General features: G+C 39.7%; 1 protein-coding gene across 1 annotated transcript; it reads left to right on the forward strand.

The window, feature by feature from the left end:
* Positions 1-1,302: 1,302 nt before the first annotated feature.
* vps11 (VPS11 core subunit of CORVET and HOPS complexes) lies at positions 1,303-12,607 on the forward strand. The gene is made up of 16 exons (XM_042007869.1): positions 1,303-1,500; positions 2,839-2,987; positions 4,362-4,497; positions 4,600-4,763; positions 5,460-5,707; positions 5,849-6,050; positions 6,500-6,651; positions 6,884-7,070; positions 7,229-7,372; positions 8,303-8,500; positions 9,127-9,288; positions 9,430-9,563; positions 9,691-9,893; positions 11,589-11,760; positions 11,844-12,066; positions 12,177-12,607. Exons 1-16 carry the CDS (start codon positions 1,317-1,319, stop codon positions 12,339-12,341), a joined length of 2,823 nt encoding a protein of 940 aa, XP_041863803.1. The 5' UTR covers positions 1,303-1,316; the 3' UTR covers positions 12,342-12,607.
* Positions 12,608-14,516: the final 1,909 nt, after the last annotated feature.

Genomic DNA, 14,516 nt, shown 5'->3' on the forward strand with positions numbered 1-14,516 from the left:
GGGTATAAGAGTGTGAGAACGGAGCAGATGGTGCCTTCAACATCACTGGTAGGCTATATTTCCTTTACTTTATATTGTTGTTTTTTTAAATAGCCTTGCAAAAAGCAGACTTTAAAGTTAATCACATAAACTTAATCTGGAAACATTAGATGAAACGTCTCAGTCTGCAGCTGCAGAGGAGCACAACAAGCTGTGGGACCTTCAACAGCCGAGCTGGTTGCTAATCACCATAAGGAGAGATTTTTTATTCTTTTAAAGTTGGTTAATTGCAATTTAATTCTTGTGTTTCTTTCAGGTGCAACCTCTCCAAAGCTGGAGGGGTAGTGTGCCAGAAGAGGAGCAAACTGAAGCCTAACATTATTGAGAAAATACTTTTTAAAAATAAAAATCTATGACACTTCTCTAATGAATTTTAATGCAACTGTATGAAATCAGTAACACAGTCACTATCCCTGTTGCACAAGCACCCCTTCCCCCATATGTTTTATTTATGTAGCGGCAGGATTGGTATACTTTAAATTAGACTATAATCTCATTACCTAAACCAATGTTACCTAACAGCCACCTTTATCATTTGAAAGACAGAAGAAGATATTAACAAAACATATATTTTATTGAACACTATCACAGATGGGATAGGGTGCAGGAAACCTTGTCAACGCTTACCCTCTGGTACATCAAACACACAGCCAGCAGATGGAGCTCTTTGACCCTGTCAAATGTTTTGACACCGTCAGACGATTTCAGGCAGTTGAGTCATGTTGACTCCATGTTTCATGTGGCCCCATCCCTACTTCTCTTTTGAGCAACACATCAATCAAAATCACCTGAGCTGCATTCTACCACCTGAAGAGCATCACGTGTCTCCGTACATCTCTCTCATTTCCTGCAGTTGAAACCCTCATCCACCCTTTCACCTCGTTTAGGGACTAGTCAGATTGCTAGAGGGATTTTTATTACTTTAATCATTACTCCTGTTCATAGGAGCTGTCTGGATTCCTTGTAAAACTCTCTCTGTCCTTAGTGGGCTGCACTAATTTTACTGTTTTTTTCTCCATTGTTTATTTTATTTAAAGGAAGACTGACTTTGCCATGACTATTATTCGGTAAACTGTATATTGTATGTTATTGTTTCTAGTGTGTTAAACGTTATAAATAAGCGTTTGCTATAAAAGGGGGAAAAACAACAATAGACTGTCTTTTGAACTGATTATGCTGAAGCTGCTCTAAAACCTCATCATGCTGGATGCACATGCGACTTTAATGATGCTGGCAATGGAATGCGCCCACTTTTGTGTCACGTGACAACATGTCACATGACAACGCCCTGGCTACTCGGACTTGCTAATGCTAACAATATGGCAGCGTTCTTACAGTGGAGAAAATTTGTTTTTTTCGATAAAGATACAGTGAAGGATCCCGTGGATAATGGAAAAAACTTTGTTCTTCCCAAAGGAATATCGACCAGTGATTCCGGACGGGGTCACATTGTTCTTGGAGATATCCTTCATCTGCAATAATTAGCTGTTTTAGCCAATACTTTGTCAGGTTGTTGACAGCTGATGCTAACTCGGACTCAGCAAATGTGGAAACAGACATCAAACCAAAGTAAATGCGTTTAGTGATTGGTAGTTTAACAATACAAGGAAGCATATATGTATCTTCTGTTTAAAAATGTTAGCATTATTCATTGACATTGTGTTTAGGAAACATTTTCAGCTACATTTCTTCTCAGTTTGCTTTCACTTCACAACTAGCTAAATTATAATAAGTAGGAATCACTGAACAGTCTTCCCTATTAACTCTGACTTCAGACTTTTATCGGCTATGTTAAACAGAATGATCCACTTTTAATCCGTTAAGGCCCGACCCATGAAAAAATGATAAGAAAAGTCCAATTTTTTAAATATGAGGTCTTTATTTGGCCCTTTAACAAAATGTAGGAAAAAAAAGATTATAATATGGTTTTCTGCTTCTGGGTATCTATTATTGGACAGAAGACGAGTATCAGATTGTGTTCAACAGGATTTTAAGCAAAGTTTATACCATAAATTGAAGCAAAATGTCTCAGAAACTGTATGTGAGATATATGTCACACCGGGCTCTTATGGGTTAATTGAGGACATTTGTTGAATGAATCCGTCCTCTATAAACCACTTCCGGTCATTAGTTAATAGCATCCATCATTATTTCTATCATGTTTAACACGATTACTGATCATAGTAAAATTAAATAAGAAAAATAAATAAAAGAAACGAAAATGGCATTGATAAAATGCTGGTTGGCTTATATGTGTATAAATATGGATTATGTTGGATTCTGACTCACATCTTTAAAAAGTGATTCTGCCTACTTTAGGTTGTTCAAATCTGGACTGAATTATTTTGCAGATAATTTTATTTGTAAAAAACTATGTAGATTTGGAGCCTGAAGAGGTGGTGATATTGACTTACAGCCTTTACCTTTAACATGCTGATCCATAATTTTCTTCCTGGCAGCTTCCTCTGGCCTTTTGTATACAGTGGTGCTTTGCAGTGGGCTGCACGATGGTGTGGTGGTTAGAATCGCGGCCTCACAGCATAGAGTTGCTGGTTCGAGGCTTAGCTGGGGCTGGGGGGTGGTTCAAACAGGGGACTTTCTGTGTGGAATTTGCATGTTCTCCCCATGTATGCTTGGGTTCTCTCCGGGTACTCTGGCTTCCTCCCACCGTCTAAAGACCTGCATGTTAGATTAATTGGTCACCCTAAATTACTAAGTCTTCCCTCTGGCTTTAAGTACCATACTACTACACCTCTAGCAACCACTGATGGTAGTTGTTCTTGACCTCTGTAATCTTACATATGGACGGGAAGATCTGGCTCCTGACGCGCTCCCTGCAGCTGATGTCGTTTCAGGCCTACAAGTTGCGGGTAACACACCTCTTCCAGCTGAAGCAGCACAGCATCCTTGTATCGGTTGGACAGGACGAACATGGAATAAACCCCCTTGTAAGTCTGGCTTTTTACAAACAAAATGCAGCTGTGTAAAATGACTTTGACCAATTAAGGCCCAAGGCGTTGTTGGGAGAAAAATAATCTTAAACCTGTCTTCTAAAACCTGAGAGTTTTCTGGAAAATAACCATAAAACCGTCCATTAAGAGAACTGTTTAATTCTGATTAATTGACTAAATGCATGTTTCCCATGGTAACGGGATGCACAGTTTGCAGTTTGTTGTAATGTATCTTCAAAGACTGTTGGCTTGAAAAATGATTACCAATTATTTAATAAATGAAAATCTGAAAAGATGTCTTCTTTTCTGATTAAAATGCCAACATTTGACTATCTTCCAAAATGGAAGAATTTGTGTAGAATATGCAGTTTCCTACCATCAACAGTTGTTGCTGGGTATAATTCTATTCTATTCTATTCTACAGTCATTTAGCAGACGCTTTTATTCTAAGCGACTTACATTTGAGAGTAAGAACAACACAAGCAGGAATTCAAACAAGATGGGACATTATACTCAAGTGGTAGTCAGACTGCTGTGAGTCCAATTGGACCCAGGTGCTGTCATGTAGTGCTAGAGGGCGTGCATATAATTTTTTTTTTATTTTTTTTTTTGTAGTTTTTTGTAAGTCATTTTGTTTTAATACAATATCACGATTTCATCAAACAATATCATCTTGGGCATAAGTGCACACAGCTTATTCAGTACTTGGTTGAGCCAAAGAGCTGGACAAATCTTTCTAACTTTTTCTGTTGAGTAGAAGAGTGACGCTAAGTGCGGTAATGCTCCTTAAACACTGAGTCTTTAGCTTGCTTTTAAAAGTGGATAAGGACTCTGCGGATCGGATGGAGTTTGGTAGATCGTTCCACCACCGGGGGAGAACAGAGGACAACAACAGACAACAAACGTTTTGACTAACATAACTGACATGAAAAAAAAATACATATGTTTGGGGATAGTCTAAGGAATAAAATGCATGTATTTATTTTGCAGGGAAAATTTTGGGATCAAACCAGTTAATCTTAAACCAACACACAACACGGTGTACAACTGTGGATAAGAGCCAATCAGAGGTGGAGGCACACCCCTTCTTCAGGCTTATTATAGTTTTATTCTTCTTTGGGGTAAGGAGGGAATGAACACAGAATATGCAGACAGACATTCAGAGATAATAAAAGCCCTTCACCTCGACCTGGGAAATGTTTCTGCAGCAGGTACATGTTCAGCCTTAGTTTACGGCTGTGACACTGAAAACTGACTTAAGGTTCAACATAAGTCATTAATCTTTATTTCTGATACATTCTTCTGATCTGAGAGACACACACACATATTCTGGATGGTCTGAATAATTTGAATCTATCATTATTTCCGAAGGTAAAGGTTTGGAACCTGGACAAACGTGACAGTGGAAATCCGCTCTGCACCCGAATTTTTCCTGCAATTCCCGGCAACAAACCGACTGAAGTGTCATGCATCAGCGTCCATGAGAATCTCAACTTCATGGCTATTGGTGAGACAAAAACAAACAGTCTGCCTCCTGCTTGTTGGCCCAGTCATCACATTTAGACTGGAAGGTTTTCCTTTCACAGCTCATGAAAGTTCTTCTTGACAGGCTTCACAGACGGCAGCGTGGTTCTGACCAAAGGCGACATCACCAGAGATCGTCACAGTAAAACTCTGACTCTGCACGAGGGCAGCAGTCCAGTCACCGGCCTCGCCTTCCGCCAGATAGCAAAAGTTACACATTTGTTTGTTGCCACTCTGGAGAAAGTCTTTGTAAGTCTTATTGTTCCTGAGGACAAAATTATAAGCCCCCACCCATTTGAAATTTAGTACTTTTTATTTAACAGAACAAAGAATTCCTTAATATACAAGTTGTCTTTAGAAAACATAAATTATTTCTATTTTCACACAATAGAATTAATTCAGGAAAAGCAAAAATGATCAGGGTCAATGTTATGAACTGAGCCATAGAACAAGCCAGTGCACTGATTTGCTTTAACTTTATGTGTAAAGTTGTCAAATGAAGATAAAACTGAGAGTAATCTCCCAATTTACACACACTAAAAACCTCAGTGTGAGTTTGAGCTGTCGCTTTAGAAAGCATCAGGTCAAAAACAGAAGAAATCAATCCAGACTTAAGAACAAGAATTATTCGTTCTCACAAAGCAGGTAAAGGATAAACTAAGTTATTGTTACGTTTCAAAGTATCAAGAGCTGGACTGAGAAGATTCACCAAGAAATGCTAAGAGAGCCTCACAGTACAGAACAAGCCTGGCAGAGGTAGGAAGTGGAAGATGTCAAAGACCCTGGAAAGAAAACTAGTGCGAGAGATGTGTCTACAGACCCAGAAAATACTTTTAAAATAATTACATTTAAAGTTGGGGCTATGTGCTTGTCAGATTATCCAGCAAGTTATCTATAATCCGGCCTTTTCTGACCCCTCGCCATTTCTCTTTTCGTCCTCCATAGTGTTACACTCTGTCCATCAAGGAGTATCCTAAAGTAGAGCTGGACTCACATGGTTGTGGGCTGCGCTGCTCATCTTTGGCAGATCCGTCCCAGGACTCCCAGTTCATCGTGGCTGGTGATGAGTGTGTGTATCTCTACCAGCCGGATGAACGAGGACCCTGCTTTGCTTTTGATGGTCACAAACTGTTGGCCCACTGGCACCGTGGATATTTATTCTTACTCATCAGAGACGTGAAGTCACCCAACAAGTAAGCTGATGTACTCTACAGAAATCATTACCTGATCACATGACCACTTCAGATGGTCATGTCAATAACAGCTAACAAAAGTCCCACGGAAAGACAGAAAGTGTCCTTTGAGACTGCTGACGATGTTTATTTTGAACCCAGAACAAGTTTTGGCAGCGGTGAGACGTCCCCGTCAGAAAAACAGCTTTTAACCGTCTACGACCTGGACAACAAGTTCATCGCCTACAGCGCCTGTTTCGATGATGTCATCGACGTGGTGGCGGAGTGGGGCTTCTTCTACATTCTGACCAGAGACGGAAAAATGCTGGTTCTCCAGGAAAAAGACACGCAGACCAAACTGGAGGTGAGATAAGGAAACGGTCAACAAAGCTCATTTCTGAGACAAAGTTTTCTCAAATGTAAAAAAAAAAATAGCATTAAATCTATTGTTTATGTATTTAAAACTTTATTTAACTTTATTTAAAGAAACAAAGATGGGAAAGTTGACAGAATATAAACTAACAGCTTTCTGGAAGATTCTCTAATCAGCAGTGACAGGTGAGGGTGTCAGCATTGAGTATAAAAAATAGAATCCTCTAAAAGTTCAGTCTTTATGAGAAAGGATTCATTTTTTTCAAACTGTCACATAATTATCTATAAACAAATTATAGATTAAATTTTATATTGTATTTTTTTATTATTTCCCAACTTTCCTTGATTTGGGAACAGTCATGAACAGTTGAATCCCTGATAATTAAAATGACTTCTATCTGTGTTAATAAAACCAGTGTTGTCTCCTGTTTGTCTATAAAGATGCTGTTTAAGAAGAACCTGTTTGTGATGGCCATAAACCTGGCTAAGAGCCAGCACCTCGACAGTGACGGACTCTCAGAGATCTTCCGACAGTATGGTGATCACCTGTACTTGAAGGGAGATCACGATGGCGCTATCCAGCAGTACATTCGGTATTTACATGGCTAAACATTTCCTGCTGAAGCACTTACTGTCTCAGATTGAGTGTGACTGATGTGCACTTTGACACTTTGGTAGTTTTAGATAAAAACAGAGGAGAAATACTGTGATTTGGACTCAGTTACTTCAGCTAATAGCTGAGTAGTTGTTAAGCTTTCAGACACTGGTTTGTTTGTCATTTTGCCCATCGATGGCGCACTCTTAACACTGCTGTTTTTCCCGTAGCACAATTGGAAAACTGGAGCCTTCGTACGTCATCAGGAAATTCCTGGATGCGCAGAGGATCCACAACATGACGGCTTATCTTCAGGCCCTTCACAGGCAGTCGCTGGCCAACGCAGACCACACCACTCTGCTGCTAAACTGTTACACCAAACTGAAGGACAGCTCCAAGCTGGAGGAGTTCATCAAGGTGACTTGAGACACTGAGCACTGAGGATTTTTTTTTTTTTTTTTCACTCAAAATATGTGACAAAAAATATTTTTTGTGGCTTTTATGACAGAACAAATCTAAACAGTAACTAAAGGCTGTCAATGTTATAATGTTTTCATCTTCCTGTATTTCCACAGAGCAATGAAACCGAGGTCCACTTTGATGTTGAGATCGCCATCAAGGTTCTTCGTCAGGCCGGCTACCACAGCCATGCTGTGTTCCTGGCTGAAAGACACAAGCACCATGAATGGTACCTGAAGATCCAGCTGGAGGACCTCAAGGTAGGGTTTGGTAGAGCCTGAATGATCGATTGGTTTAGCAGATTAATCTGCTTTTAAATACAGTTTACAAACTATTAAAGTTGGCATGATCCTGTAGCTGATAGTTGCACAGCTTCTGCTCCTCTGGCTCAGTTTTTAATAGACAATGCAGCTGAAATACTGTTTATTACAGTAGATTTTTAGATATGATTGTAAACTGAGTGGATGAAATGCAAATGATTGAAGATGAAAACAAGGATTGTAAAGGTATACCTAGTAATTTAAAGATTAACTGACATGAACAGGAGCTTAAGTTTAACATTAAATTGGTGCTCAGACTCCTCAACTAAATAAAATATGTCATAAACCAGCCTGTGGCCCAATTCTACCATTAAAATCTGGCTGACTGAAATTTTGCTGAGATTTTACAGACTAAGGGCAGAATAGTCTGTAAAAGGCAGAATATTCTGAGATAGCAGACATGTTTGGGCCAACTTCGGGCTACTTTTGGCTCCTATGTTTTTTTTAACCATTATTTTTCCAGGTAAAATGAGAACCATTACTTTTTTACAAACATGTAAATAAGACTCACATTAAATCAACGCTGTAAGTTGAGGCCAAATTTGGGCCCAACATTTTTTGCTGTTTGGGTTATGTGAGTGTTTACACACAGTTACTAAACCAGTGAAGCTCAAATGACCAAAGTCTCCACAGAGGTTTAAACAGACATCAGCTGTCCCACCTGCTACATATTCCACTCAGTCCTCAGTTTCCTTTGAGGCACATTATTAAAGCTTACAGTAAATATGATGAGAGCACACATGTACCTCTAAGATGGGCTCTGATCCATTTTATGCTACATAAAGAGTTGCAGAAATTTCATTCATCTCAGTATCAGCACCATCTGGTTTCCATGGAAACTCACATATCCTGTTCCCCTTCTCAAACCAGAACTATCAGGAGGGGCTGCGCTACATTGGACGTCTGCCTTTCGAGCAAGCTGAAAGCAACATGAAGCGTTATGGCAAGACACTGATGCACCATGTCCCTGAAGGCACCACGCTGCTTCTCAAAGGCTTATGTACCAACTACCAACCCAGCGAAGATGCAGCAGAAAAAGACAGCATGGACAGGAGTCGGGTGAACAAGGTCAGCCAGTAGTGCCGCTTTCCTCCTTTACTATTAAAACTAATTAGTAGGGGTGGAACTTCAATTACAAAAAAAATTGATGCGTTAAAAAAATTAATGCATTTAAGCACAGTTTGAATTCCAAAAAGCATGGAACGGTTGTCGGTGCATGGTTTCTAGTACACTATTTAGACTGATGTACACGTCAGAGCTCGGCTATTAGACTTACAGACTTTGGCGCTATATTTAATGTTCACACCCCTCTAGCGACTCTTTTTCAAATAAGTGACTAGCAACAAATTTAGCGACTTTTTCTGGTGGTATTGGAGGCTTGGGAGAGTGTCGTAAAAGCACGTATAGTTTACTTTTCTCAATGAACCTCAGTGCTGCCACAGGCCCCTCTCTCGTACAAAAGAGCACGCAAGAGGCTCGGTCCTCATGCTGTACCCAGCTGTACCCAGATGTTTCCCTCTACTCCCTGACCAGACTCGAAGCTGCTGCAGGCTGATCTCGCCCTGGCTTACTGTTAGACTATTAGCCTCTAATTATTTTGAAACATTTTTTAATCAAATCCCACCTCTTTTAATTAGATTATGTATTGAAAACATTTTGTTCAAAGTTTTCTCATAAATTCCTTCTGAATTCAGGCCAACTCAGAGGAATTCATCCCAATTTTTGCCAACAACCCTCGAGAGCTGAAAGCCTTCCTGGAGCATATGATCGAGGTGGAACCCTGTTCTCCTCAGGGTGTGTATGACACACTTTTGGAGCTCCGACTGCAGGACTGGGCACACGAACAAGACCTGGAGGTCGGTACAAAACATGCTAACTTGTTAAGAATGCTGTTTTAATCAGTGGGTGATATAGTAATTGTTATGTCACTCTGAAAAGTAAAAATCTAATAAGAGAAAGTCTGTTTTAATAATTATTTTCATGCATTTGTTTGGCAGAGAAAAAAGGTCCTGCAGGGGGAAGCGCTGTCGCTGCTGAGGAGCGATAACACCGTGTTTGATAAAGCCCTGGTCCTTTGCCAGATGCACAACTTTAAAGAAGGTGTCCTCTACCTTTATGAGAAGGGCAAACTGTACGTAAGAGATCGAAGACGCTCAAAATATATGAAACACTTTGTAATGTACCATCACCTGTCATTATCTGCTGTTAAAATAGAAACTAAAGTTTGATTTAAATCGTGCCTGAAATCTATGTTGCAGGTACCAACAAATTATGCACTACCACATGCAGAACGAGGAGTATGGAAAAGTTGTGGAAGCCTGCAAACGTTACGGAGACCAGGAGGGTTGCCTTTGGGAGCAGGCGTTGGGATATTTTGCCAGAAAGGAGGAGGACTGTAAGGCCTACATCAGTGAGGTCCTGCATCACATCGATCAGAAAAACCTGATGCCTCCATTACTCGGTGAGCCAGTCGATATTTTACATTTCCAGAAATACAAATCGATCTGAAAGTTTGCAAGTTTTACAGTTGAGCTTTCGTCTAAGTTCTGAAGCATTATTTATTACACTTCATTGTTTATTTATTTGGTTGTATCAATTGTCTGGGGACAGCTTCAGGTTGTATGCTTGTATGGCAGAGTTTTTAGAAAGAAATTCATAAATCTCCAACACAGTTCAGTGTAATTGAACCAATAACCATCATGAAACGTTCCATCTTGCAATGTCATGCTCATTTAATGGGTCACAGCGTTGTCGTGCAGCAAGACCTCAAGCTCACCTTTACGCCATAAAAACTCTTTTTGGAAAAGAAAGAGAAGATTCCTGTGCTGTCAGTAATGTCATTCACACTCCAGCCACCTGATCTCAGCTCCGTAACACTTGTTTGGGGTGACTGAGGGGTTTAAACCAGTCAGCAGAATCACAAAACCCTCAAGAAGTTTTCTTAAGAGAGACTGCAGAAGGCGAGTCAATGAAAAAGTCCTGATTCTTTCCTCATTTCTTTCTATCTTGCTTATAAGCAACCAGACTGTGTTGTCATCTTTTAAAGTGGTTATGATCAACAGTTTATCTTTGGACATTAGTAGTTTTTTCACTCACTTTCACTCCAGTTATAATACCTGATCATTTTGTCTGGAATATGTTTGTTAAGCCACTTGCACTGAGCTATGAATCATTCAAACCAGATGAACCAGTGTCGTGTGAACACATAACACAAAACTTAGCAGAGAACCAGAATTAAATTGGATCTTTAGGCTTTTTGTTACCAGCAGCCTGTCACAGCGACATCATTTGTTCCCATTTCTTTGGTTTCATCCATGAAAAAGAAAACAGGATTTCAGCAGCAACAAGGTGAATCCCAAAGAGCTATTAGCTGGAAACTTGGCTTATTTCAGCATGATGGCAGAAACTGGACACGTGGAAGACAAAAGAAGTTTTTGGATTAAAAAATATATCTACAGCAGATGAACAGGATCTGAAATCCAGCAAAACATTCACCAGGACCTGAGAGATGCATCTGGACCTTCAGTTGGTCCATCTACTGTTGGCCAAAGCCTCATCAGAAATGGTCTCCATAGAAACGTGGCTGTCAAGAAGCCGCTAGAGAAACGCGAATAAAAGACCAAGGTATGTCACATGACTTAAGAACTGGACTGAAGATCAGTAGCAACAGGTCTGGTGGAGGGATGGATCCTCCCCAGAACCCAGACCTCAGCATTACTCATCTGGACTTTCAAACTCATTAGAATTTAATAAACTGCTTTTGCTTTATATATTGTATTTAAATGTTAAATTGTTGGACCTATCTATAAATAAATAAAGGTGGTTTGAGGCATTTTTATGTATTGTACCTTTAAAAACTTCCTACCAAGAGTTTGCAGAATTCTTATCCAAACATGAGGTCAGGGATCTGTTGTCTGTAGCAGTGAATTTTATCTTTCCTTGCATTGTTTACTGTAGTTATATTTTCTTTATATCCATCAAATTTACTTAAAACAGAAATTTGTTGCAGAATGTGATTTTTTTTTTTTGTTTGTTTTTGGAATGAATTTGTATTTTTGGAGGGAACTGTACATTGATCTGTGCTTGTTATTAGGATGTAGTTTCTCCTTAAAAGGACGTTTGATCAGCTTTACATTTGTCTTTTTTGTCTGTGTAGTTGTGCAGACGCTGGCCCACAACTCGACGGCCACTCTCTCGGTCATCAAGGACTACCTCATCAACAAGCTGCAGAGGGAGAGCAAACAGATCGAGGACGACGAGCGGAAAATCTGCCAGTACCAAGAGGAAACAGCTCATCTTCGTTCTGAGATCCAGGAGCTTAAAACAAGGTGAGTCACATGAAGACTCCACCAGCGTCATAGAGACTTGGCACATTATGGTTTAAAAAAAACTGACCTAAACGTTTTCACAGTGCCAAGATATTCCAGAAGACCAAGTGCAACATGTGCAACAGCCCCTTGGAGCTTCCATCTGTCCACTTCTTGTGCAGCCACTCCTTTCACCAACACTGCTTCGAAAGCTACGCAGAGAGTGAGGCCGAGTGTCCGACCTGCACTCCAGAGAACCGTAAAGTCATGGACATGCTGCGCGCTCAGGACCAGAAGCGTGACCTCCATGACCACTTCAACCGACAGGTAAAACAAACTTCATTTCCTTTCTTGGAGTCATAATCTAAAACAATTCAGACTAATCAAGCATCCCGTTCTGTCTTGTTATTTCTTCATCTTGTACCTTCTCTCTTCAGTTACGCGGCTCTAACGACGGTTTCTCAGTCGTGGCCGATTATTTTGGCCGAGGAGTGTTTAACAAACTGACTCTGGTCACTGATCCCCCTGGTAGCAAAACTGTTGGGAACCTGGAGGTGAACCTGCAGAGGGACCTTCTCATCCACACCAAGAGAAACAACTAAAATCTCAGCCTGTAATGATGTTCTGCTTCAGGGCACAACATGCTGATTATTTTATCTGCTCAGTTTCCCGTAAAGTGGACCGTTCTGCATTAATGTGATACTTTGACTTGTCTTTGACTCAAGATAATAATGTCTGTAAATCCTGAAGTAACACTGAAGAATCAGTCATTCATCTGATATTAATAAAATTATCCCTGACACTCTTAATGATTAACACACAATGATTAAAACTGTGAAAAGTTAAGTGTTTTGTTTCTGTGTGTGTAAAACATAACTTGAACAAAGTGTGTGTATAGATTTTTTCTAGTTTGTTGCTTTGCAGCACTCAGCCGTGTTTACGAATGTCAAGGAGGAAAGACATCAGCAATGATTTTAGAGAAGAAACTGTTGCTGCACATCACTCTGGGAATGGTTTAAAGGTAATTTCCAAACTATCTTAAATCCATTCTACAGAGAGAAAGATTATTCCCACAGTGGAAAAGATTCAAGACAGCTGCCAATTGTCTCAGAAGTGGATGTTCCAGCAAATTTGCTCCAAGATCAGACCATGTAATGTTTATAAAAACTGCAAAAAAAAAAAACACAAAAACTAAGTTACATCTCAGACTCCAGGCCCCAGCATGTTAATGTTCATGATAGAACAATTAGAAAAAGACTGGATGGTTTTGAAGCATTGCAGGAAAAAGCCTCCTTTCTCTAAGAAGAACATAGCAGCACAGCTTAGATTTGGACGGCTGCCTCTAAATAAAGCACACAACTTGTGGGACGATGTCCTTTGGAACACTAGTCCAAAGTGGAGATGTTGGGTCAGAATGAACAAAAACACCAAACACAGCATTTCAGCACAAACACCACATACCAGTTGTCAGCATGGTGGTGGAGGGCTAATGATCTGGGCTATTCTGCAGTTTGAGTGGACCATTAACCTAATGAATTCATGGTCTACTCAACTTTGGTCCATTTCTAACCAAAGGATTGTAGCATCAAATGTGAGGACATCTTAAAACTAGTTTATTCAACAGGACAATGATCCCAAACACAGCAGCATGTTTATAAGAGAATGACTGAAGTGGTAAAGAGTCAGGATCTTGAAATGATCCAGTCGAAGTCCACAAATAGTGAAATGAAGTGATATGAAGAAGAGTGGAACAAGTGTATGCATCTCTCTCTCTCTCTCTCTCTCTCTCTCTCTCTCTCTATATATATATATATATATATACACAGACACACATACACCCTATCATGTATTTTAGAATAACGGGGAAAATTTATACAACCCTACTAAAAACATTGAACCAATGCAGGTTTTCTGTACAATATAAATCTAAAATTTTAAGAAAATAGTTTGTTTAGTTTTAGGTTTTATTTCTGTGTGAATCTGACGTGTTTCTTTATCAGTAATAAAAGTATTACATTAGAGTGAATGGATAGGTGACATAATATAGCAAACTCTGCAAAAACTCTGAATTAATTTTGGTAGGGTGCATGTGGTTTCTTCAGACGTTACCTGGAAGTGTCGTCATCACTTACACGCCCAATAGCTGCACGTGGACCAATCGGATTAAGCCAAAATGACTTTTTGCGTCGCTTATCTCGCGTGGACCAATCATGGAGCAGTGCGTGGAATAATGTGGGCGGGTCCTGAGTTGTAGGGGTCATTGCCGGCTGTTGCAGCAGCGTCAAAGCAGCAGGACTTAAATACCGGAAGTAACATGGTTTACCTTTCATAACAAGAGCAGAAGAAAGTGGAAATAAAGCCTCAAATTACAATTTAAATAAATTAATTATAATGTTGGCGACTCTGAAGAGGTCGGCCAGATAAATTTCCAATATCTTTGAAATTGATTTACCTTCATGGTTTAAACTACGTTGAGACTGAGACTGAACCTCTCCTTCAGAAGGAGGGGGTCTGTTGATTCACGTGACTTCATGAATTTATTGAAAAATATCTTTAAAATCTGCTTTTTCCGCCTTGTTTTGTATTTTTGTATAATTAACGAGTTTATTACTGTGTTGTTTTTTACTGGTGGAAGATAGGTGTGCACAGCCTCGGACGCATGTACCATTGCATTTCACTGCCATCTTGTATGTGCATGTATATATGCAAATAAACAACTTGAAACTCTTCTTCTTCTCATTATTATTATTATTATTATTATTATTATTATTATTATT

Source organism: Melanotaenia boesemani, chromosome 15, assembly GCF_017639745.1.
Source record: "Melanotaenia boesemani isolate fMelBoe1 chromosome 15, fMelBoe1.pri, whole genome shotgun sequence".
Classification (NCBI taxonomy): domain Eukaryota; kingdom Metazoa; phylum Chordata; class Actinopteri; order Atheriniformes; family Melanotaeniidae; genus Melanotaenia; species Melanotaenia boesemani.